The sequence below is a fragment of the Neovison vison genome, chromosome 4, assembly GCF_020171115.1.
Source record: "Neovison vison isolate M4711 chromosome 4, ASM_NN_V1, whole genome shotgun sequence".
Classification (NCBI taxonomy): Eukaryota; Metazoa; Chordata; class Mammalia; order Carnivora; family Mustelidae; genus Neogale; species Neogale vison.
In genome coordinates, this window is record NC_058094.1 from 73,943,666 (window position 1) to 73,969,034 (window position 25,369).

The following is a 25,369-nucleotide window of genomic DNA, read 5'->3' on the forward strand; positions in this document are numbered from 1 at the left end:
CGAAAAGGAATGGAATTCTGGCACGGGCTACAAAACGGATGAACCCTGAAAACATTATGCGATGAAATAAGCCAGCCATCACAGATATTCTACGATTCCATTTAGGAGGTATCTAGAATGGGCAAACTCCTAGAGACAGAAAGTAGAACGGCACCTGCCAGGGACCTGGGGCAGGGAGGGAGGAGGGCAATGACTGTCTCAAAGACACAGAGGTTACACTGGGGTCAGCGGAAAGGTCTGGGGGACAGACAGTGCTGATGGGTACACAGCATTCTGAACGTAATTAAAGCTGAGTTGTCTACCTAACAAATGGTTAAGATGGGAAGACCATGTTATGTAACTACCACGCCAAAAAAAAAAAAAAAAGACAAACCAATCCACCATCTGAAGGTGTGCCGTCGTGTGGCCCAGCACCATTATTTCCAGAAAAAATGGTAAAGGTGCAGGAAGCCGGGAGGCAGAGTGTCACAGCCTGTCGTGCAGACCCTCTCAAAACGTACTTGTTACAGTGATGCTTCAGGTGCTTCTTGTAGCTGTCCTCCTGGAACAGGGCGTCCGGGTTGCAGCCCGCCAGCCAGTCGGCATCCTGCACCACGGGATGTGTGCTCTGGGCTTTCACCTTCTTCCCTTTCCTGCCCCTTGGCACTGGGGCAGATAAACCTAGAATCGGAGCAATGGTAACAATAGTCAGAGAAGCTTTCTATAATCCCAATTACGATGTCGGACTCAGTGCAATGCATGTGGCAGGGAGACACAGGGTCTCGGTGGCGTTGTGAGGGTCCGAGGTGGCTCTCTGAGAGCCTGCGGGACAGAGAGCATGACGCGGACCTACCAGAGTGATTGACCAAGGCTCGCGTCTGGCCATCCGCCGTGGGTGTGATCAAGTCCCAGATGAAGCTTTTGATATTCTCATCCCCCTTGTAATGATTGAGACAGTACACGAGGACGGTTCTGCAGATGGTCTCCACGTCCTGCTCGGTGAGCTGGCGCTTGTAGCGGCCATGGGAGAGGATATCTGTCCACCGTCCCCAGCTGCAAAGCAAACGTTCAGCATGTAGACGGTACCTTTCGTTTTAGACCTGGGGCTTTCCTTCCACAGTCCGGTAGCAGTGTTAGGAAATCCTGGCTCGAAACTAGCAGTATCTGACATCAGGGGGCAGGAAAGCACTTTGGAGCGCAGGAGTCAAAAACACTCGTTACAGAGCAGGGCCTGAGCTCACGCCGCCTCGGTGCTGGGTTGAACCATCATGGAGGTAATGCCCGTGGGCCCGACACAGGCTCTCTGTCAGATTCCGGCAGGGCCACAACTCCGGGGGGAAAGGATGCCGGGACCGGGACACCTCGCACTCTGCGTCACCCTGTCACGGCTGGCACGTTTCAATGCCGACCAGCTATTTGAGACACACGGTGACCTGAGGGGGTGTGGCTGCTTCCACACCTGGGACCCAATGCTGAGGAGGAATGGTCCTATTTCAATCTACCTCAATGGGATGCCATGGTAACGAAGGAAGGCCTGTGAACAGGTTCGAGTTTCCTTTCAACCCAGGGAGTGCTAATTCCCCAGTACAAGAGCATTCACGGGCAGCGTGTTTCAAGAACTCTCAGGCCCTCGTGTAAACCACACACGGTACACAACAGACAGCACACTGTTGACCCTGAATAGACTGTTCGGGGCTATAATCCCAGTCAGACACAGTGCTGTGCTCCCCGATCGGGGTGTTGTGGTGTGAGAGCATACAACAGCCGGGCAGATCCTGTCCGTGCCTCGTCTCCCCCGAGGCTGCCACGCAGGACGGAAGCCAGCCACTCCCTTGCCTTCTTCAAGAACTGAGGGCTGCTCACAGCAGGGAGGCCATGGCAGGAGAGGCACAGGGCCCGCCCCAGCAGGCCAGGAGATGTGTCCTGGCTGGTCCTCTCTGGCTTCTGTGAACTCACAGTTCCTCAAACTGCAGGGCCAACCCTCACCTCCAGGCCTTCGGACACACTGCCCTCTCTGCACGAACTCTCTCCTCCCCGCCCAGCGTCCAACTCTCTCTTCTACCCACGCTAAGCCATGATGTCCACCCATCAAGTCATGTTGCTGTCTGCGGAATCCCTTCTTGTATAACCCTAAGTCTCAGAAATAGGGAGATGATACCAGAGCTATCTTACAGGAGAGAGACATGCTTCTACCCTCCATCTCCAGTCTTCCCAGCCATAACACCATTACAGTTTCCTGCCATTTCTGTTTGTCCATTTTTGTCATTTTTGCCTTGAAAAGGGGGCCGTGACTGTCCTGCTCACAGGTGCATGCCCAGTCTCTGAGGATCCTAGCATGGTGCCCAGCTTCCGGTAGGTATTTCCTACACAGTGATGCCTAGGGGAGGAAGGAAGGCCCTTCCTCAAAGACATGGCACTCCACGCACACTTCTTAGCTTTAGGAATTATCAAGATACTCTGTTTCTAAAGTCACCAGCAAAATTCTCAACTCTGATCACTGGGCAGGCAGGTGCAAGGAACAAAGGGCTCAGGCGTCTGTCCACTATATAAGAACACAGGAAAGAGTGTCCAGCATCTGCCCACGACCTAAGAACACAGGAAAGAGTGTCTAGCTTGCAGACAACTAGCTTGGGTTACAGAATGGGTTTCAGTTGAACTTCATTGATTCCGTATGAAATCACTGATCTGGCACTCACTGTGGGTCTGCTGGCACTGCAGTCCTCCCTGAGGGCATAGAGAGGAGAGTCCTGGGCTTCATGGAGCTCTACATGGGGCTCCCGCAAGAGAAGCTTGCTACTCAAGAGTCCTAAACCAACGCAATAGTGTGATGAACTTGCAAGCCAGACTCTCTGGCGCAGGGTGCCTGGGGATGCAGGTGCTGGAGGTCAGCGACAGGAGCTGTGGGCAGATCAAGTCTGTGGGCTGGGTGTGCGGGGGTAGGAGGGCTGCTGCTCTAGGCAGTGGAAGAACTTGTAGAAAGACAGAGATGAGACATGAGACAGAGCACGGCACACTGAAGGAGATGGAGCGGTCTGTCCCAACAGAAGCTGGGGCTACCCACAGAAAGGACTGACAAGACAGACAAGAGCCAGACCAGAGAGCCCTGTATGCCATGCTAACGGAAGATGCGTGTTCATTCTGAAACTCATGACAATCTGCGGGAAGAAATCATCAAAAGCAGGATGTCATCAGATCTACAGAAATACCGCTTTGGTGGTAGCTTTTTTTTATTTGAATGAAACTTGCCTGGAGGCCCATAAGATGCCAGAGAATTCTCATTTGCAGATTCAGAGATTTCGTGAGCACCCTGCCATCATTCCGAGCACTGTGTGATGAGGGCTCTTCGAAGATGAACGTGATGTGGACCCTGCCTTTCAGAGACACGTTGTCCAGCAGGAAAAGTACAACACGTTCAGAGTTGAAATATTTATGTTCCAGATGAGTTAGAAGAGCTTTATAACTGAGATGATTGCCTTTAACAAGTTTTCATAGCAGAGAAATACTAAAAGACTACCACAGACTCAAATTTTATGCAAAGCTAAAGTAGGAAAAGATTCTGTAATTTTGAGATGTGGTTCTGAGTTATTAGTCACCAACAAGTAAATCTGGATCTGACATAATTCTAAGGGACAAACTCGTGCTCCTTCAAATGCACAAGGACATGAAGCAAACCCTGAACCAAACCACCCTGGATCCTGTCACAGTGGCTGCTCGGTCACGTGCCTGAGTGCACGATGGGGCATCACAGAAATCCCAACCCAGATACACTTTCTCACGCTGATTAGAATTTCGTCTTTAAAGTAAAATTCCATTTTTCACACAAGCCTGACTTACCCGTAAACGAGCAGATTCTTCTCAACTCTAAAGCACTCGCTCCGTGCGTAGCCCTGTGACCTGTCCTGAGGCCGCCGCGGCTTTGTGCAAGGCTTCTCTTCGGAATCACTTTCCAAGTCTGAGAATTCCATCAGCTCGTCTTCTTTCACTGCACTGTAGAGCCTGGTTTGCTTCCTCACTCTCGGAGTGTCAATAACCAGGTTATTCTAGAACAGACAGCAGATACATTTGAAACTTCTTAAAAAAAAAAAAAAATCCCTTGGGTTACATTAGGTAGAGTTTGAATGGGACCTCTCACTCACCCTCCCATTTAAGGCATCAATATCCAATTCAGCCTTCTTTGCCCACTTTTGCCAGAAATTTGGATCATCCAAGGAAATATCTGTCCTATTTCCAGATGCAACAAAACTGGCCTAAAGGGGAAAAAATATGCATTACTTTGAGATGCTCTTCTTAGAGGCAAAATGCAAAGCAGCTTTCATTTACTCATTCAGCCAAGCACATATGCATTCCTGCACTGTGTACCAGATGCTGCAGTCGGTGGGCTGGGACGAAAGACCGTTCCCCAGGCAGCTCTCTGTCCGGGGGTTTAAACCGATCAGGAAGCAAAAGACGACAGTGCAGTGTAATCAACAATGGTGACAATGGTACATACAGGTACAGCTAATCTACAGAGAAGGGATCTAGCCAGGTTCACGAGGGGGTGCAGGAAGGGCATTGCTGGGAAAAGGCTCCCCAGAATATAACATCTGGCCCTGTTAAAAACTCTGAGAACAGGAAAGTATGTGAACATGCTCACAACAGAGCCTGTGCGAAGGCTCGGAAGAGAAGAGAGGCAACTGTGCCATGTGACTGGTGATAAGCGTGGTCAGGGGAGAGTAGTTCAAGGTCAGGCTGGTGAGGCAGGCAGAGACCAGGTCACGGAGGGCCCTGCACGTCCTGTTAATGGGGTCGGAACTCTATCCTGAGGTAGCCACGAACTCTTTCAAAATAGAAATAATCTCAGGATGGACACAGTCCTATCCAAAGCCACCTGTTAGAGAAATCATACTGGTGTCCCAGGACACGGGAAGGTAGAACAGGACACTGCAGTGTTTAGAGAGGAAGCAACAAAGACTGAAAATGGCTCCAGCAGAAGTGGAGAAAAGCAGACCGTCTAGAGATATATTCTTTAAAAAGTAAAGTGGAAGGAGTTAGAATCGAGGTGGATGTGAAGCACCAAGGAGGAGGAGGAAGCCAAGAAAAGCCTCAGCAGCCAAGCTGGGCATCTGAATGGCAGCAGTCAGGTGAACCCCGGGGTGCGAGCGTGTGCACACACATGGAGGGCAGAGGGACAGGGATGACGAATGTGGTTGTGCACTCACTGAATGGGAAGTGCCTCTAAGGACAGAGAACAGAACCTGGAAAGAGGCTGAAAGACGAGAGAGAAGGTGCTGGGGCACAGAGCCCAGAGGAGGAAGCCTCCGGAGACTGAGGAGCAGGGGACAACCAGATGTCCACAAGCAAAGGGAAGGAGACGGACCCCATCTCACAGCACATACAAAAATTCATTCAAAATGATCACAGACCTAAATGTAAGAGTGAAAAATTATAAAACCCATAGAAGATAACATGAGCAAATCTATATGACCTTAGGTTAGATGACAATGTTGGACAACATATCAAAAGCATGAACAATAAAAGGAAAAAAAAATGGGTAAACTGGACTTCACTGAAATTTTTTTTTAAGATTTTATTTGAGAGAGAGAGAGAGAGAGACAGAGAGCACACACAAACAAGCAGGGGGAGCAGCAGGCAGAGGCAGAGGGAGAAGCAGACACCCTGCTGAGAAGAAGTCCCATGCAGGACTTAATCTCGGGACCCTGAGATGGTGACCTGAGCCAAAGGGAGATGCTTGACTGACTGAGCCAGCCAGGCACCCAGGGCTTCACTGAAATTAAACACCGTTAAGAAAAAACTAGGAGAAAACACTTGCAAATTATTTTATCTAAGGAGAAACTTTTATCCAGAATATATAAAGAATTCTTAATATTCAATAATAAAAACCAAGTAACTCAAAAGATGAACAAAAGATGTGAAGAGACATTTTCCCCAAAATGATATACTTATTGGCCAACAAACACATGAAAAGATGCTCAACAGCATCCGAAAATGTAGATCAAACCAGAGTGGGATACTTGTTCACATTCCTAAATATGGTTATAATAATCAAAGTCAATCAAAAAGAAAATAAAAAGTATTGGTGAGGATATGGAGAAATCAGAGCCCTAAAAATCACTGCTGGTATAAACAGAAAACGGAACAGTCACTAGAGCATAGTCTGTCAGTTCCTCGAAGGGTTAAACATGGAGCAAATATTTGACCCAGCAATTCTATTTATGGTCTATATGTAAGAGAAATGAAAACATATGTCCACATAAAAACCTGTCCATAAATGTTTGTAACATTCATAATAACCCCAAAGGGGAGACAGCCCAAATTTCATTATCAACTAGTGAATGGATACACCACCCCAATGCCCACTCCTAACTGCTAGAACAGGTACCCTATGCAATAGGAACGATGTTCAGTGGAAAAGGGGAAGGAATTATTGACACATGCTGGGACACGGGTGAGTCTCAAAGCCACTATGCTAATGTGAAGGGAGCCAGAAACAAAAGACCACGTGTTGTGGGATTCCATTTTATGAAATGTCCGGAGTAGGCAAATCTATAGAGACGGAAAGTAGATGAGAGGCTGCCAAGGACCTGGGGGGAGGAGGGGTGCGGGAGGGGAAGACGGAGAGGCTGACTGCTAATGGGCAAGAGGTTCTGGGGTGATGGAAATGCTCTGAACTTACATGTGGTGATGGGGGCACAAGTCTGCCAATCTGGTGAAGGCAATGAACTGTACACTTGATATTGGTGAATTGTATGGCAAGTAAATAACATTTCAATAAAGCTGTTAAAAATCAAGGTATAAAGAGGGCCTGGGTGTGATGGGTGGAACCACGTGCAAAGAAAGCCTCAGAAAAGCACTCTGAATCAAGCAGTGGGAAGGGAAGCTGGGTGGTGACCTTCACCAGGGCTGGTCTGACAGAGGGGTCAGGGGGACGGGGCGGGGGGACAAGCTGGAAGCTAAAAAAAACCAATCAGAAAGAGAGGCAGTGGGGACAGCTCATACAAACACCACTCCATGTGGATTTTAGCTACAAAAGAAGGGTTATGGAGTTGAAGCTGGAGGGCAAAAAAGATGAGAGGGTTTTTTTTTTTTTTTTTTTTTAACGAAGATAGGAATGACTCAACTGTTCTTACAGGCTCCGTCAGGAATCAGGATCTCAGGAAGCAAGATGATGTCAGAGCAGGAGCTCCACAGTGGACAGGGTGGGGCCGAGAACACAGGAAGCAGATATGAGGCCAAGGTGAGGGGACTACCAAGGCCAAACACAGAGAAGGGAACCCAAAAGCACACAGAGCATCTTTATGCATTAGTGCTCCACAGGGGCGGTTGTAAGTCCTTTCCTAATTCTCAGTTATAAAGCCAATGTTATGTATGCACCTTGCGGGCACTTCGTAAGGTTCTGCTTTAAGCGAACTCTAGTACATTTCTATAGAAAACCTGCCTCTTCAGGTCAATGCACACCTTAGCAAATGTGGAACCTTTCCCTTCAGACTCAATGGTGATCGTGTGGGTGCGGCGCAGGAGAATCTGATCAATATCTTCTTCGCAGAACTTAGACCCTTCATCCTCCTCATCCATGAGGGCGCCATAGGCCCCTTTTCGGAGCAGATCCTCTATTTCTTTCTTGGAAAGTTGCTGTACCTGTTTTAGTGAGATATTTAAAGCCATTTAGAATGGAAAAATGTTTGTAGGCAAAAGAAATGCCTCATTGCAGTCAAGGAGGAATTTTTTATTTTTTGGAAGACTTAATTCTTTGAGAGAGAGAGAGAGAGCGAGAGAAAGACCACAAGTGGGGAGGGAGAGGGAGGACGCAGACTGAGGCCCGATGTGGGGCTGGATCCTGAGACCCTGGGATCATGACTGCAGCCACAGGCAGGGCACCCCGGCACCTCTCAAGCAGGATAAACTGGACTCATGAAAAGGACAGTGTGGCAGGGACGCCTGGGTGACTCCGTCATTAAGCGTCTGCCTTCCGCTCAGGTCATGATCCCAGGGTCCTGGGGTGGAGCTCCACATCTGGCTCCTTGCTCAGCGGGGAGCCTGCTTCTCCCTCTGCCATACCCCCTACTCATGTTCCTGCTCTCGCTCAGTCTCTCTCTGTCAAATAAAGAAATAAAATCTTTAAAAAAGAAAAAAAGAAAAAAAGAGAGACACTGTAACAAAACAGGCTGAAAAAAGTGAGGCTGGAAAGTGATTCGCTGCCAGATCACTTCTTCCCATTAGCTAAGCCAGGCTAAGGAGAGCCCGAAGAGCGGCAGGGCCCAGGCCAGCACGTTACCCCGTTGGCGGCGCTCTCTCTCCCACTCATGGACTGCAGCACAGCTTTATCCAGGCCGAGCTTCAGACTCGCCTTGTCGAACATCTCCCTCTCGTAAGAATTCCTCGTAATCAGCCTGTAGATTTTCACAGATTTGCTCTGTCCTATCCTATGACATCTAGCCTGAGCCTGGAAGAAAAAAAAACGAATGGCTACCGAAGAAAGAAAAGACTCCCATGCCCGTTCCCACATGCAGAGGCGCAGTGCAGAAGGCTCACACACGAAGAAATCATTCGGGCATTATCAAGGCAGTGACTACTGCTGGTTCATTTGCCCGATCTTGGGACACCACCGGAGTGGTGACCATCCATGTTTACGGGTTTGACTAGGGAGTTCTCATCATAGTGGAAGGACTTTGGAAAAAAAAAAAAAGGCATCCAGGGATGATTCTGTTGTGTGTTTACCTGGAGATCATTCTGGGGATTCCAGTCGGAATCGAAGATGATGCAGGTATCAGCAGCAGTAAGATTAATGCCTAAACCTCCCGCCCTTGTGCACAGGAGGAAAACAAACCGATCAGAATCAGGTTTGGAGAATCGGTCGATAGCTGCCTGGCGGAGATTTCCTCTCACTCTGCCGTCGATCCTCTCATACGGGTACCTAGAAAACGTCAGGATTAACAAGGAGGCCAGGCACGTGACTAGGGCAAGCTTGTTTCTTTTCGTAAAGCGAGTATTACAATGCAGGATATACATTGCCGAGAAATCATCTCAGAGCAGACAGGTTTTAACGGTAGTTTGGCATATAAATTGGTGCAATCCTCAAAAATTAAATTCTACTTTATTTCCTCGCTAGTAAAATAACAAGTCTAAAAACATCTGACATCTCTAGCAGTCAAATAACAAACGATTCTGCTTTTCGGGGAGACCCATTCTCCCCAGCCAAAAGAAAGAAGTGGGAAACGAAATGGCCGTCCAAAGTACGCAGAGTCCTACTGTAGTCACCGCATGCAGTGACCAGGCCCTGTACCCCGACGGTCTTTAGAGAAGGGTATGACACAGCTCCCCCCCTCCTTCCCCTCTGTTATGAATGTCACTTCGAGGTGAGCCACTTGGAGCCCCATGAAAGGTCATTTTTTATTTCCTTTTTATTCTTACGGCACAGTGGCCTCACCGTCTCTGAATGAGGTAGTCCTCCAGTATGTCCAAGCAGCGCACCATCTGGGAAAAGATAAGCACCCTGTGGCCACCAGCCTTCAGTTTTGGCAGCAGCTTGTCAATCAGCACTAGCTTGCCAGCAGCCTGGATCATCGCCTGGAGCTGAAAATCTGGAGAGTCGGCATTGTGTGTTTCTTTAAACTCTTCCAAAATTTTCTCTTCAGCACCTGCAGAGATTGGACAGCATAACGTGAATACTGTAAAAGGTTTTTATTACTAAAAACAATGAACTTGCTTTCAAAACCCACTGCTAACTACAGGAACCAGAATGCCACACTCATGCTTATGAACATGAATCCGGCCACTTACTAGAAGTCAGGTCTGACACAAAACCACGGAAGTATAAAAGGGATCAAAGTTTTAAGCACAACACATTTAAACATTTGGGGGGGGAAACCCACATTTTCCAACAAACAAATGTTTGCTGTCTGTAGAAACTGAATTTCAACAACAGACTGTCAAGCCAGAAGTGGCAGAAACAAGCCAAGGGCCAGATACCTACAGAAAATTTGGAACTCAATCGCTAAAGAAATGAAGAACTGTTTACTAGCGGAATATAAACACAAACAACAAAATCTGTTCTGAAGCTAAGAAACAAGGGAATCGGGTTTTAATAATGACGGTGTGGGGGCAGGAGTTTTTGTATATAATCCTGTGTAAATACAGCCCAAAAGAGGGCAACAAAAGGAAATTCCTTTCTCAGGATAATTCTTAGGGATTTTGGGGGGGGCAGTGGGGTTTCTGAACACACGTCTTCTGTTGCAATCTCGAAACCCCTACTCCACATTCATTCTCATCTGGCAGTTTCATGAGGTACAAAAACTCTATCTTGAAGTAGCCAGAGCTTTTCAAGCGTTTCAAAAACAAGAGCAGGAAACGACCTTGTCTCACATAAGGCTTCTGTGCGTAGCCCTCTTTCTCCTAGCCTCCTGCAGAACTCTGCCTGAGGCAGAGATGCCTCAAGAGAATGACATCGCCAGGAAAGAAGCGCTTAGGCCTGCCGCCCCATGCCCCAAACACACCCAGGCTCAGCTCCCTTCAACTGCTGAGCTGCTGAGCGTAGAACATGGGGGCGCCCGGGTCTGGCCGCCTCCCGCCTGGGGAGCTCGTCAGGCCAGGGCTGCTGTGCTCAGCGCCTCTCCAGAAAGAGGGGGAGGGGTGTCACCTATTCTTTAGGAAAAACAAACAAATCCACCTAATGGAACTGGTTCCCAGCCTTCGACTGTGCCAGAGTGTGAACTACTCTTCTTACCACCAGTTTGAAACATGTGTGAACTAACAACACATGAGAGGCGTGTGTGGAAGTCTAGGACGGGGCTTGCAGGCTAGGTGAGTGAGAGCACGCAGCCCGTCGGAACTGCCACCAGCAGCAGCGGGAGGAAGGAAGGTACCGTCCTATCTCCACTCAAAGGGCACCTGTGCCAATTCAGTGACAGCACCGCCATACGCGGAAATACAGCTTGTTAATTATTAATCAACAAAGACTCTCCCTGAGAAGAGATTAAAGTCACTTAATGCCCTCACCCAGGCACTAAGGCCTCTGCAAAGCACACTGTTCCTTGGGAGGAAGGTGGCGGGGCGGAGAAGGCCTGCCGGGTTGGCATCGCTAGTGCCTCGCTCCCTCTTCCGCAGGAGTAAGAGGCTAACACTCAAGACCCTCCTCCAAGTGGGGAGAAGAGGGGACAGGTTTTAATGAGGAAAAGGTAAAAACAAAATGCTGTGGAAGAGCATTAACAGGAAAGTTCTTGAATAAAGAATATTCTTGAATAAAGCTGAATCATATTTTTCAAAACATGAAATGTAGAAATCTAGGTTCTGGATTCAGGACAAGGTGGCCCTCAGGAAACAGGGTAATAGGTTTAAGTCTATATATTACGGTAGGTCTTTTTAAAAAATTTGTTCATGTGCAAGACAGTGTAAGCGCTTTACAACTCAGAAATAGATTTTACTCCTGGTATTTGGGCAGTTACTTTTTGTCTATGTAAAAATTCTAACTCGGGGGGGGGGGCGCCTGGGTTGCTCAGTGGTTTAAGCCTCTGCCTTCAGCTCAGGTTATGATCTCAGGGTCCTGGGATCGAGCCCCACGTCGGGCTCCCCGCTCAGCAGGGAGCCTGCTTCCCCCTTCTCTCTCTCTGCCTCTCTGCCTACTTGTGATCTCTCTCTCTATCAAATAAATAAATAAATAATCTATTAAAAAATCATTAAAAAAATTCTAACTCAGAATCCGTATATTAGTTTAAAACAAGCTAAGGGTCAATGAAGTCTTCAAAAATGAAATAATCATTTGACAAGATAAATATCGGACATTAGAATATTTGAGTAAAAAACTGAAAATACAAATAATTTCTCAAATTAACAGAGAAATATTTTTCATTTTAAATTTATTCAGAGATAAGAAAAATAACTTCTTTGCTTTTTGACTGCTACTAATAATTTCTCATCTTCTAAAGAACAGTCAAAATTAAAATACATTTGTTCTTACCTGACAAAAGCTACTGCTGAATTACTCAATCCAGCTCTTTGCTATGAATTTGAGATTCTTAAAACAGCAGCCAGTTTTAAAGATATCAGCAAACAGATTTCCTATAGGATTCGTCTAGCACTATACTTATTATAGACAAATTAAAGGAAAGAAGGCCGGGGAAGTTAATGAAGGAAAGCAATTTCTACTTTTCAATGTCATAGCCAAAGTGCCCAAGTTTACCAATTATTTACCTTGATGTTAGATTTCTAAATATCAGTCTGAAAATTAACCGGAAATAGGTTATCACAAGCCAAAATACTTTGTTCACACTGTCCTAAATTATTGTTCATGCTGTATTTCAAAATGTGTGTGTGTGTGTGTGGGGGATATCAAAGACAACTTGAAACCAGCGTGGAAGTCTTCTCACTAAACAGATGGTCGTGGTGAGGACAGGAACTGCAATGTTTGCTAGCTTTCACGAGAAGTTATTATCTAGCCAATGTCATCCAGCCACAAACAAGGTATTATTGTCTTTTGAAGATTACCAGGAAAACAGTTACAGTTTTCTATCCGAAATTCATTCCATCATGCAAGCTCTGGCTGGTTTTTTTTCTGTCTGCTCTTCTCTGTAACTCCTCTGGCCCCCAGCAATGACAACAAATGACCCTTAGGGGACCTTGACCAAGTTTCCGACATCACTTGCACTCTCACACGGGGAACTTAAAACTGGATGTTCCAGTCTACTGAAGTAAAGCAGCAGCTGCAACACTTACAAGTACTCACAGAGCACCCCAAACACTGCACTAAGCACTTAAGACATCAACCCACATTTAAAATATTACTCGGTTTGTGTCCTACTGTCATTTCTAATTTTCTTCCTTCTGCTTTGCTTACATTACCACAGGTTACCAACTTGCACGTACAGTTGCTTCCACTTTCCACAGTTACACAGTGTGTCGTGCTTTCCTGGAATAAACCTGAGCTTGGCTGGGGCCGCCTGACCCTGCCACCACCCGTATAAATGTCAACGTAAACTGCCACACTGAAAATGCCCTTGAACTGGCTCGATACATGTGTGGAGAGCCAGCACGTCGGTATACGTTCTGCTCCAGATTGTGGATGAAAATGGGCGATAGGGCCATGGAGCAACCTCGGTGAACCTCAACATCCAGGTTAAGTTATCTGGGCAGCTGTAATGCCTAATGTAAGGGGCAGGGTGCACATGTATTTTTAAATTACAACTTCTCAACTAAGGGCATATTTTGGGCTTCACAGACACTTCATCACCTAGAGAGGCAGAAACGCTGACCCCAAGGTATGATCAATTAAAACAATGGCCACAGACCCAAGTCTCACAAGTCCTAAAAGACTCCAGGTAAACCAGGAAGTATAGCAGATGACCCTGCAGAGCAATCAGCCAAGGAAAAGACCCACCAGCTGTGCTGGGGAGGGGGCGGGGCAAGGGGGAGCGGACGCAAAACTCCTCCCTCGACATGTTCGATGTGGGTGACTAGTATGGAAGCGGACAAGGCAGACGTGACGGAACTGACGGCCACCCGAGGTCAACCCTCTCACACGCATCCTGCAGCGGCATTTCAGTTCTTCTGCGACGGCTCTCGCTTCCCCCTTGGAGGCTACTCTTCCTCATTTTCTCTTTAGCAAACATTAAATGCAAGCGTGTGTGTGTGTCACATAAGCACAGGCGTTGTACTCACACCCCCAGTCACCCTAGGCGCCAACCCCAGCTCCCCAGCTCAGGCACAGGCTGGCTGACGCTCCCTGTAACGGCCTCACGGGCTCCTAAACATGTGGTGCTTGGCAGGACGGCTGCTGGCAGCAGCAAGCACGGAATCACCACGCACAGCACTCTCTGTGGAAGACAGAGCTAAGAGCACGACATCAAGCAGGGGATTCATCGATGTCACACCACGGCAGTGACCACAGAGGCAGCGCTGAGGTGGTCTTGCAGGGGTGGGCCACTCCGTCATCTCGTAATAGGAACTCGTGGGGCTGTGCAAGGTGTGTCCCTCAGGAACAGGGGGTCAAAGATCAGGAACTCTTTAAATTAGCTGTCCTTGAACTTCATGGATTGTGAACCGATCTTTGTTCCTACTCCCCTGCAAGGGAACCTAATTGCACACAAACACAGCAACGTGGCGGGCTATCCCCCTTCCTTAACTTGTATGAGCTCTGGCCACGACAGCAGGCAGCAAGAGCCTCCAAGCAGGTCTTTCAACTTATATGTCTTTCCCTACTCCCTCCCATCTGTTTTATACGATGCTGCCAGATCAAGCATCCTGAATCATTTCTCAGCTCAAACACTAGCCACGGTTCTCCACGGCCTGCAGACGAAAGCCAAAATCCCATGGCCTGGCCTTTGAGGCTTTCCACAGCAGGGTCTCAGTATGTGCCTGACGTTCACTGCCCCACTGTTTCTGACACGGACTTTACACTTTGGGCAAGTTCCCCTTTGCTTTCCTGTCTGTCTTTGCTCATGTTATTACATCAGCCTCAATGCCCTTCCCTTTTCTGACCCTGACTGGCAAACTCCTTCCCACCCCCATGGGACGGTCTCAGTGCCACTGCTTTCCCTCTGGCTTCTCCCACCTCCATCGCTGACAAGCCTGAAGCCTCCTGTATCCTCCAGAGTGTCCCACACATCCCAGGCATGCAATGTTTACCCTTTTAATGATTTTGGGAAGTATACAATATAGGTTTTTACCCAAATCAGTTACGTGACACTGTCAATTCAGTTAAGAAAACAGGAAGACCATAACGTATCCATCAGTAACAGAAACAAACTGTTATCAAAGTTTTAAAATGATCTCTCCTTCCTAGGGAATAGGTCCTAGAGGTCTCTAGACCGAAATTCCCTCCTGCCAAAGGCTCCAGACAGCTGACAGCTGCCTTCTCACACCAGTTCCTCTTCAACTTCTCTGATTTACACACACACACACACACACACACACACACACACACACAGAGCAAAAAAGTCTCAGCTGAGGCCAATCTCTCGTTAACTGTTAGCACTTCTGATGATTTTTAGGCATTAGTACCAACACCTCCTTCCGAGGGGTGAGACACGGAGGCAGAGAAGTTGGAGAATGGTGTGCTGAGGCCCCGTGGCAGAGCTCAGCAGGGGCAATGGTCTCTCCCTCGCAGCCACCACAGAAGGAGGCGTCAGGAAGAACAGGAAGTTGGTGAAACCCGTGCTGAGGCGACAGGATCCAGTAACGACCACAACGCATCGAATCCTCCATTGGGAGGGGGAGAGGACTTCTGGAGTCACCCAAACGCGTCCACCGGTGCCACAGCTCACCGTTAATAAGGTACGGATGATTGCAGCACTTCCGTAGCTCCATCATAGTGTTTAAAAGGTTAGGGACGTTAGCTTGACCACCACCTTTGGAGAGAAATGTGAAATTCTTCTCCAGGATGGCTCGGTAATATTTCTTCTGAATGTTTGTTAGCTCAACTTCAATAATAGTTTCTTCTTTGGGGGCCAAGTTCTTTTCCACATCCTCCTTGAGACGTCGCAACATCATTGGCTTTAGAATAGCCTGGAGTTTCTGCACCTAAAAAAAGGACCTTAGGTTAATGCTGGTTTCGTGATTCGCTTGCATAATTAACATGAAAAATCAGGATTATCTTATTCACTTAGCATCGGTTTTTATTTGTCAAAGCCCAGTAAGGGCACGAAGGCACTGATCTCCCAGCTTTCATGACAGAGGTGCATAAAGGTCAAATGAGGCCATGTTAGGTGGCCTATTTCAGCTGCCTGGGGGCCTGAACAGCCAGAAGAAAAGAACCCAACAGTAGAAAGGAACCCAACTGATTCACCGTGTGATTCTGTGTGTCTTAAGCCACAGGGATGATGAGAAAGAGGGAAGAGGTGATCTCATGGGACATGGGAGTGGAAAGAGCTAACAGAATGAGTAGGCCAGGAGTTCCCTACTCCCTGCGTCAATAAGCAGAGATGTCGCTCTCTGATTCCCATTTCTACTGACTGGCAATAGGATATATAGCAGATAAGATCATTTTTATCTTAAGAAAGCAAAAACCAAAACAAAACAGACTTCACTCTGAACTAAACTAGGAGGCTTCAGACAGTAAACTGTAGAGGGGCAGACATAAAGACCAAGACCAAAAGCATACTACAAGCATATCTGTCTCAAAACCAGTATAATAATAAATATTCCCATAACTCCTAGGATGTATAAAATAACTACCTGCTTTTCATACACAAACTTCATTTATTTCTCACAGAAATCTTTTCAAGTAGTTTAAATGAAAATATGTAGACAATAAAAGTAAGCAATGTGGCCAAGCATACACAGCTAAAAAATAAAGTTAGAATCCCAAAACTCTAGGAGGCAGATAACTACAAGTTCCCATGCCTTCTAACACTGCGCTCAGAAGTATACACAGCAGGGGCGCCTGAGTGACTCAGTCAGTTAAGCCTCTGCCTTCAGCTCAGGTCATGATCTCAGAGTCCTGGGATCGAGCCCTGCATCAGACCCCCCCACTTAGCAGTGAGCCTGCTTCTCCCCAAATAACTAAAATCTTAAAGAAAGAAAAAAAAGTACACAAAGCAAAACCATTGACCTGAATAGCACGGCAGGCTCTGAAAATTGAACATGAACAGGTAAGTAACCTCTTCTAACAAATTCCAATTGCCCTTCTTGAGGGCAAAGAGACAAACAAGAAAACCTCCATAATGAAGACTTGGAACGTTCAAGGAAAGGAGATACAGAGTTCACTTGACTTTTTCTAAGAAGCTAAACAGCAATGCTTTGCCATTTCATGGGTTAACCTTCAGTTACATGACTCAAGTACAAAGTAGACATGATGAGTACCTGTTCTTCTGTTTTCAGATCACCAAATTCTTGCATAAAGGTGGTTTCTGAAGGGAAGCGACTCGGTTCCAAGAAATGCAGCAAGCTGAAGAGCTCTTCCACAGTGTTCTGGAGAGGCGTCCCCGTCAGCAGCACTTTGTGTTCCTGCAGGTGCGCAAGGAAGGCAACTGAACAGAAAGTTTCCTAAAACGAAACCCTCTCTCCTGGGGCGCCTGGGACGCTCAGTCAGTCAAGTGCCCAACTCCTGACTTTGGCTCGGATCGTGATCTCGGGAACGTGGGTTCAGGGCCCAGATGGGCTCCGTGCGTAGAGAGGACTCTGCTTGAGATTCTCGCCCTCTTCCTTCCCTCTCTGCCCTGATCGCACACATGCTCTCTCTGTCTCTCTCAAATGAATGAAATGTTTAAAAATAAATAAATAAAACCAAAACCTCTCTCTAGATATCCATTTTCCCACATCTCATGAATGTTCACTCAGCATCCACCATTCGTAAAGGCAGAGACACAAGAAAATCATGGACCCTGCTTCAGACAGACTCACGGCGTGGGCCCTCTAGAACGTGGCAGACCCCATAAACACACCACACCATTTCATTTCTTCCTGGGGTTATTAGGTCAACATTTTAGAGCCACGGCTTTGCAAGTCTCCTGGGTCCCAATGCTTTTTTCTCCACCGAAGTTTTTTTCCTAAAGTCCCTAGACTCCGAGAAAGCTCACATGCTTCTTTCTGTTCTCTACATCAACAGCAGTCTCTTCTCCCCATCTGCTTCCTGCATGACTCACTTTGGAGACAAAAGAAGTTCTTCTACATGCAACAGCATATGAAAAACTATTTTGTTCTGCAAAAATTTCAAACTAGCGAAGAGGTCAGCTTGGTTTTAAATACCACAATCACTTTTTTTTTTTTTTTTTTAAAGCAGATGCTATTTCTAACTTTGTTTCTTTGAACCAAGTTAGGTTATTTCTTTAAGATAATTCTTCCTGTTTACGAGCTCTTGCTCCAACTTTCCTTATGCATCTGTATCCTCGTCTTTGTATTTTTTTTTTTTAGTCCAACACAGAGGAGCTATTTCTCAGTGACCAGTTTTAACAATGGTGAGTTTATTAATCTTAAGGATCTTATTATTTAGTATTTTGTTTGGCCACTTGATACATAGTACAGCAAATAAAACTATTTCAGAAAGTTACCCTACCTTCTAGTAGGTTCAAATTATTCGGACTTAACGTGCAATCTGACAAGACCTGGTTGCTGAGTAGAGAATATATGCTCAGTAAATACGAGGTAAGTGATGTAAGGAGGGGAAAGACACACTCATTTTTGTAATTTCCACCATATCCTTTATGTCAAGGAAGCTCTCTGAAAGTAAGGTAAAGCAGTTCAGTTTGCTTTTCTTTCTCCTCTTCTCCCTTTTGAATAAAGTTGTCTCTCAGGAAGATACACGGACCAAAGTCATCTTCAGACTCACTCAGTTCACAAACAGTAAGGAGCCCGCAAATCAGTTCATGGTTTTCTAATATAGGGGTGCGTGGATGGCTCAGTCAGTTAAGTGTCCAACTCTAGATTTCAGCTCAGGTCATGATCTCAGGGTTGTGAGATCCAGGCCTGCCTCGGGTTCCACGCTGGCTGTGAAGTCTGCTTAAGATTCTTCCTCTCCCTCTTTCTCTGCACCCACCCCCCTCTCAAAAAAAAAAAAAAAAAAAAAAAGAGATGATATTCTAATATATAACCATACTGGTAGATAACATGGGCCATAGTCTCTGACATACTTTGGTTTTAAATTACTTTATCAGAGAATTTTTTTAAACTGTCACAGACTCAGGAAAGAGCTATATTGATACTAAAGACTATCTCCCAATTTTCTCCTATCCCTTATGATTGAATTAAATCCTTAACCTCTAAACAAATACTTCAGAAAAAATCTTTTTAAATTACTCATTTCAAAATAAGTGTACCTCAAAAAAGGAAAGGGGTTCTTTATTTTTTTTTAAGTTGAACAGCGGGCTTAAAGTCATAATTTCGAGATTAAGACCTGAGCAGAGATCAAGAGCTGGCCACAACCAAATGAGCCACCCAGACGTCCTGAGAGGGACTCTTTTTTTACGCTGCTTTCCCTCAAGGGCTGCTGAATGCCAGTTATCCCAAATGATTACACACAAGACATTTTTATAAGGTTATATATGAGTAGTGGAATAAAACCAGGTTTCCGTTTGAAAGTGACTGTGGAATAACACGTGGTGAATGCACAGAGTGTCACGCAACATCATGTAAGAGACTCGGGCCAGCAAGCTTCTCACCTCCAAGCTCAACTATGTCAGCAAATATGCTTTTGGCTTGAAAACATTACCATTCTTTTTAGCTCTGCTGGAGTGATGACCATTTAATTTCATTTCAGCAGACTCCTTAATTTGTATGAGACCTCCTGACAATGACGAGATGATAGAATCAATGAAGAACTCCTACCACCTCCAGAGAATCCCCTCCTTGTCACCGAGGGACAAGGAGACAGCTCTGCTTTCCGGAGCTCCTGTGGAGGATGGTGGAGACCATAATTGTCCCTCTACAGATCATCTTCACAAGCATTTCCTTTGCAATGGGAGAGCTGAAGACACTCAGTGGCCCTCTCTTTCTGAGAATGCACTTAGAACATGACCCTCCTCAAGCCCATCTTCATCCTCACTGAGCCCTAGTGCGGGAGACAGTGGTCCCTTCCGACCTCCTCTGTAGCTGGTAAACTTACTGGTTGTTATTCTTGCCGTGACTAATTCCAGGAAAGAAGAATAAGAAATGGCCAGTGTATAAGTTCTCATGGTGTTTACTATAAGTAAGGACTTAAAGGCCAACCAATGAGTTCTTCAGAACTAGACAAATACAACTGCATTCTAATTCAAAACAACCATACTGTGTTCCATCTTGAAAACATCTCCTCTAAGATAATGATTCTTGATCATCAGAAAAACTATTATTTTGTTCATCTGCTTATCATAGATTCCCAGTGGGTGAGCCAAGAATGAGTTAGAGGTATGCAAGTCCTTGAGGCAGCCAGCAGAGCTGAGAGTCAGGATCCCAGGGCCGGTCATCTGCAGCCATGGGCAGCATTCTTAGCTTGCCCCACGAGGACATGCTGTAATGTACACACAGAACATTACCACTTTCTAGATGTGCCGTTATGTGAAAAAGAAGTTAGGGAACACTGCAGTATGTAACAGAAAAATTATCTGGGTAAGAGATTCTATCCATTAATGAAGGGTTACTAATAAACAACAGAAAATCATTTCGCGTCTCCCAATGACAATCAGAGCATATGATGCTGAAGCATTTAACTCATCTGTACGCACCAATGGAGGATAGTTTGCAGTTAGAATCGACTCCCTGGGAGCACAGAAACTAATAATAGGAAACAACTTAGATAAGCTTAGGTAACTATTTAAGCCTTCAGATAATAGTACTGTCTTTTCTATGGACCACTGTGAAGATGGGGCCCTACTCAGGAAGCCACAGAGTACCTCACCAACGCTCACATTTGCCTGCAAACGTTAAAGCTCGGGTGCTGCCCAGAGAGACCAAATACAGTCACAGAGTTTCTCTTTTCCACATGCTCACCTATGTCTTCAAGACTAGTCAGTGTCTCTAAGTGCTCTCCTTTCTTTTGTGGACTGGTCACCAATATAAACTGATTTGAGAAAGGTCTGAGGATGGGAAATCCCATCCTTAACAGAATAATTCAGTCAGACTTTTTCCCTTTAAATAAAACTAGATTTTGTTTTTAATTAAAAGAATCGCTGGCTAATGAATAAAAGAAATTGCTTCAAAGAACCAGCTGCAACAGAAAGCTTTTAAGTGTTTTTTTTGGTGGCACCAGTCTTCAGTAAAAAAATTTATAGCCACGAACGTATAGAATGTTCTTCCCATCTCAAACTCTCAATTAACAAGAGATCAAATTAATCTACAGAAGTCAACATCAAAGAGATTTTAAAAATCTTTTGCACTTTTTAAAAACTCAGCAAAACATCCAAGACATACTGAATGACAGTAACATCGCTTTTAAAATGTACATTAAAAATGAAAACAAATGATCAAAACCCACCTTGCAAACTACAGAGAACAAAGAAGTCTGAGGATGACTGAAGTCATTTCTGCCAGGAAACCAAACACACAGAAGCATGGAACAGAAAATCAATAAAATCCTAACACCTCTACATTATCCCATAACACTCCTACCAAAAACAATCCAGAAAAATCTCATCAGGAAAACCTGACCACCTCTTAGGAAGCAGGGAGAGGATGGGGTAAGTGTGGCGTAAAACTCCCGATCAAATTCAAGGTCTTAAAATGCCCCAAACTTCTACACATCTCTGTGAACTTGACCAATGCCAGGTATTAACCCGTGCAAAAAACTTGCACCTACAAGTCCTACTGGATCCAATGTGTCAAAACCACTGAGCCCTAGAATATAGCTTCACTATAACCATTGGGGTAAAGCCTGGCCTACCAGTTTATGAAATGGCAATATTTATTAATAAAAGGCAAAAGCAAATATTTGAAACTCACTTCAGAGAAAGCATCCTGACTATTCCCTACTGTAACTGCGCAAAGTCACCAGCCAACAACATAAGAATCAAGAATGGCAGCAACTTCTGAGCAACTAAAAGCTCGGGAGGACGTATCACCATATTGGACAGGCTTTGCAAACACCCTCCACAGGTATCAGTCACATTCAGAGCAGTGGGAACACTGAGTCAGTAACGATTCTATGCGGGTTCAATGGAGTCATCAAGACGATCACTGACCAAGTCCATCATCTTCAGCCCCTCCAGCAGCTTGCAGTTCCTATTCTTCAGCCTGTGGGCTTCATCAATGACTACACAGCGCCATGGAATATTTCGCAGCTCAGGACAATCCGTCAAAATCATCTCAAATGTAGTGATGATGGCATGAAACTTATAGGACCCCTTTATCACTCGACCCTATGAGAACAGTTCTAAATTATTATTTAGGATTAGAGATTGCATTAACTTTGATTAATAAATAGCATAAAACAGATGTATTTATCTTTTGGGGACATCTTTATTTTACGTAACACCTGTATTTTGTTTTTCAGGTGTTTGGCAGGGGAGCTTTAAAAATGTTTTCCTTTATAAAGAAATCTGAAATTTGTTAGTAAAATTTCCTACCTAATTTCCCTACAGATCCTATGTAATAAAGTGCCATGAAGTGTGGTCATTCCAGTTATAGCCTACAGACCCCAAAGAGGTGAAAAGCCAAGGGGATTAAGTACTAGGGTAGCTTTTAAAAACTTTACTACTGTTTTAAACCTTTTTTTTTTCTTGTAACTTAATTTTGACCATTGAAGTGCTAAAATGAAAAAAAAAATTCACTTAGGGTAGAACTTTTAACTATCTCTCAAATGTAGAGATAAATACTAAAACAGATTTCAATTATTTTTCTCCTTGAAGTATTTAACTGTAGATTTTATACTTAAAGCAAAACTATAAAACAAAACTCTGTCCTATTACCAGTAATATGACTTCTCCTTACCACCTACAGCTTAAAACTATGTTAGCAGATACTATTCTTCCCTCTCATTTACAATGCTTTACTGTCGGTATCCTAGAAATACTGTATACAGGCAATAAGAATAAGTAAAAAATTGTACCAAGCGCTCCTAAGAGGGCAGAAGCTCTTCCCTTTGGGTGTATTTCACTCAACATTGCATGCCTAGTAATTTTTACTTCTAGTAATAGTTTAACAAAATATTCTTTCCACTTATATTTAATAACACCATTTTTTGTTTAGCTTTTCTTAGGCTTGCAAAATAAAACCAATTAGCATATCAAAACATTAAATGATAAATATTTCATTTATTCTGATCAGATAATCTGAATGACCAAAGCTATACAAATTAGCCATACTTATAAGATGTGCAAATATAACACAACTGGGTAAGAAGTCTAGAGCAAATTTCTCAATTTTGTAAAATCTAGACCTTCCCCCCAAATGTCATAGACCATTTTACTATCTAGTACCTTGAAATGTACATAACAGGCATGAAGAATACCACTTGTGACGTTTTACCTGGGGATCTTTGAAGTACATTTCATACAACTGAATGGTCCGACGACTAGCTTGACTCCCATGGTACACAACCACGTTCAACTCTGTCCAGGTACGGAACTCCCTTTCCCAGTTGGGGATTGTGGACAATGGGGCAATTACTAAAAAAGGGCCATGGATTCCTTTCAAATATATCTCATAGAGAAATGTAATGGACTGGATAGTTTTTCCCAAACCCATTTCATCTGCTAAAATGCAGTTTCGCCTTTGGGAAGGAAATAAAACACAAAAAGTTTAGTAAGCACAAATATCAGACACTGCTTTCTTTTCACAAAATATATACTACTATAATCACAAATGCATATCTCAAATGTTCTCTTAGTTCGACCAAATACATTTCTTTTTCAACAAAATCCTCTAAGGCATAAAAATCATTTCTACATACTTCTATTAATATCTCTCCATTAATGTTTGTCAGATAAATATGAAGCATACTTCCAATCCTGGCTGTTTTTCATCATTCTTTTTAGACATTAAAGTGTGACATTACTTGATCAATATTTTCAGTGACTACAAAGGAGAACAGCTACAGGCCTTCATACAGGTGAAGAAAAACGTGCTGTACATACATGTTGTACCAATTGAAAAGTAGCCAGTTTACTCCCTCCAACTGGTATTCCCTGAGTTTGTTATTGTTTTTGTACTCCCTGGAACTCTCCGATTTCTTCCAATCATCAGCAGGAGGTCGCTCCTGTTTCAAATATAGTAAATCCCATTAGTGGTTTCTCCAAGGCCACACCACAGTAGGCTATTTTCAAATTAAATCCTTCACCGTTAGCCAAGTCTTACCACACGCTCTGTTTCTGGCTCCCTGGACATTAGTTTCTCAAACTCTTCGATCTTCGCTTGATCTATGTCCTGCCTTAGCTCCCAAGTGCTGTCTTCATATGGCAGGGAGCACCACTTCACCAGGTAGTGAGTCACCGGCTGGGCCAGGTTGGAATAAATTAGAACTGGATTCATTGAATTGAAACACACACACACACACACACACACACACACACTCCTACTTCCTGATAGATACTACACCCCAGCAACAGTGAGAGTGAGATGGGAGAAGTTTATTTAAAACTGTGACCGTAACACAGTCATCCCTAGTTAAATCGTATCAAGTGTAAACTGGAAATAATATTACTGGGTATCATCAGAACCAGCTAATTTTTATCTAATTCACTGCTATGTTGAAAAGCCAAAAAATATGAAGAAATGGCCAGGAAATAACACAACTGAATTTTAAGCCTTATTCTTATCTGTGCAAAATCATTTATCAGGTGTCTGATTCAGACTTATATGGTAAATTATCATAGTATGTTTACAATACTGGCTAGTTTCTTAAGGAAGGAGAAACAAGCTTATTACCATCTCTGCCTTTTTCTTAAAGAGATAAGTATTACTTGTATTCAATCACATTAAAATAAAGTATTTGAGGGGTGCCTGGCAGGCTCAGTGGGAAGAGTAGGCAACTCTTGATCTTGGGGATGTCAATTTGGGCCCCATGTTGACTGTAGAGATTACATAATTGAAACTTTTAAAAAACAAATAAATAAATAATAAAGTGAGCTCTTGTAGACTGGAAAACAAAATATTTTGGGTAATGCAGATCAATAGGATCTCCTTTGTCTTTCCTCTAGAAAATATTTGGGTTGTCAAGCATTCACTTCAAGATTAAGGTACTCTGACCTGGTAGTGATGTTAAAAACATTCACTGTACTACATAAATATGCGATAAAACAATTTTCTTTTAAATACAGCCAAGTAAAGTTAGAAAAGTAAACATCACATTACAGATATGGTCCTTAAAACATCATGGACTTCATGACACAGAGTTTGGGGGGAAAAAAAAAGGAAGCTCACTGCAGACTCTCACTAGATAAACAAGATCTAAACATTTTATATAAAACTAACTTTACTTGAAGAAGCCAGGAATGACAGAACTCATGGTGGGTGCATACATCATTACTGAGACAGTAAGCTCAGGCACTAGACTCGTCCTCACTCTTACCGCCCTAATCAACCATCCTTTACAACCTCACGGAGTTTTGCAAAGCAACATGAGAAATGCCAAGATCTCATAAAGAGAATTATTTTACGTTGTCCTCTGTGCAGTACCTTAAATGAGGTTCATCAGCTTCACTAAGGATGTACAATGTTAAGTAACATTAAATTCCATTCTGCTACATCTTACAGCACTATTAATTATGTATGGGAAAAATGCGCTTCATTCTGGGTTTATACTAAACCATACTGAATTCTTCTTTATTGATCACATTCTGAAAGCATGTAAAATGCCAATGTATTTGCTTCATATTGAAAACTGATTTCTTTTAAAAGCTCTCACACTAAACAAAAAACACATTTAGCACTATTATTAGGTCATAAAACTAACAGTCAATAAGTTTCAGTTAAATTTAGACCAACTGTGTCACGATCCAAGGCTCTGACTAGGACGAGATCTAGGATTCTATAATCACTCTCTGTAAACACACATAAG

The 25,369-nt window shown here is 44.3% G+C and overlaps 1 protein-coding gene across 3 annotated transcripts in view; it reads right to left on the bottom strand.

The window, feature by feature from the left end:
* CHD7 (chromodomain helicase DNA binding protein 7) overlaps window positions 1-25,369 on the bottom strand; it is a 188,987-nt gene that overhangs the window by 22,638 nt on the left and 140,980 nt on the right. For all 3 annotated transcript variants that reach the window (XM_044245545.1, XM_044245544.1, XM_044245546.1), the window contains 14 exons: window positions 23,668-23,805; window positions 23,448-23,569; window positions 22,840-23,083; window positions 21,555-21,731; window positions 16,768-16,911; window positions 15,231-15,486; window positions 9,404-9,614; window positions 8,695-8,890; window positions 8,252-8,419; window positions 7,435-7,614; window positions 4,116-4,226; window positions 3,814-4,019; window positions 833-1,032; window positions 501-660 (listed from right to left, as the gene is read on the bottom strand). In XM_044245545.1, coding sequence (XP_044101480.1) covers window positions 501-660; window positions 833-1,032; window positions 3,814-4,019; window positions 4,116-4,226; window positions 7,435-7,614; window positions 8,252-8,419; window positions 8,695-8,890; window positions 9,404-9,614; window positions 15,231-15,486; window positions 16,768-16,911; window positions 21,555-21,731; window positions 22,840-23,083; window positions 23,448-23,569; window positions 23,668-23,805 — 2,513 coding nt within the window. The remainder of the gene's footprint in view (window positions 1-500; window positions 661-832; window positions 1,033-3,813; window positions 4,020-4,115; window positions 4,227-7,434; window positions 7,615-8,251; window positions 8,420-8,694; window positions 8,891-9,403; window positions 9,615-15,230; window positions 15,487-16,767; window positions 16,912-21,554; window positions 21,732-22,839; window positions 23,084-23,447; window positions 23,570-23,667; window positions 23,806-25,369) is intronic.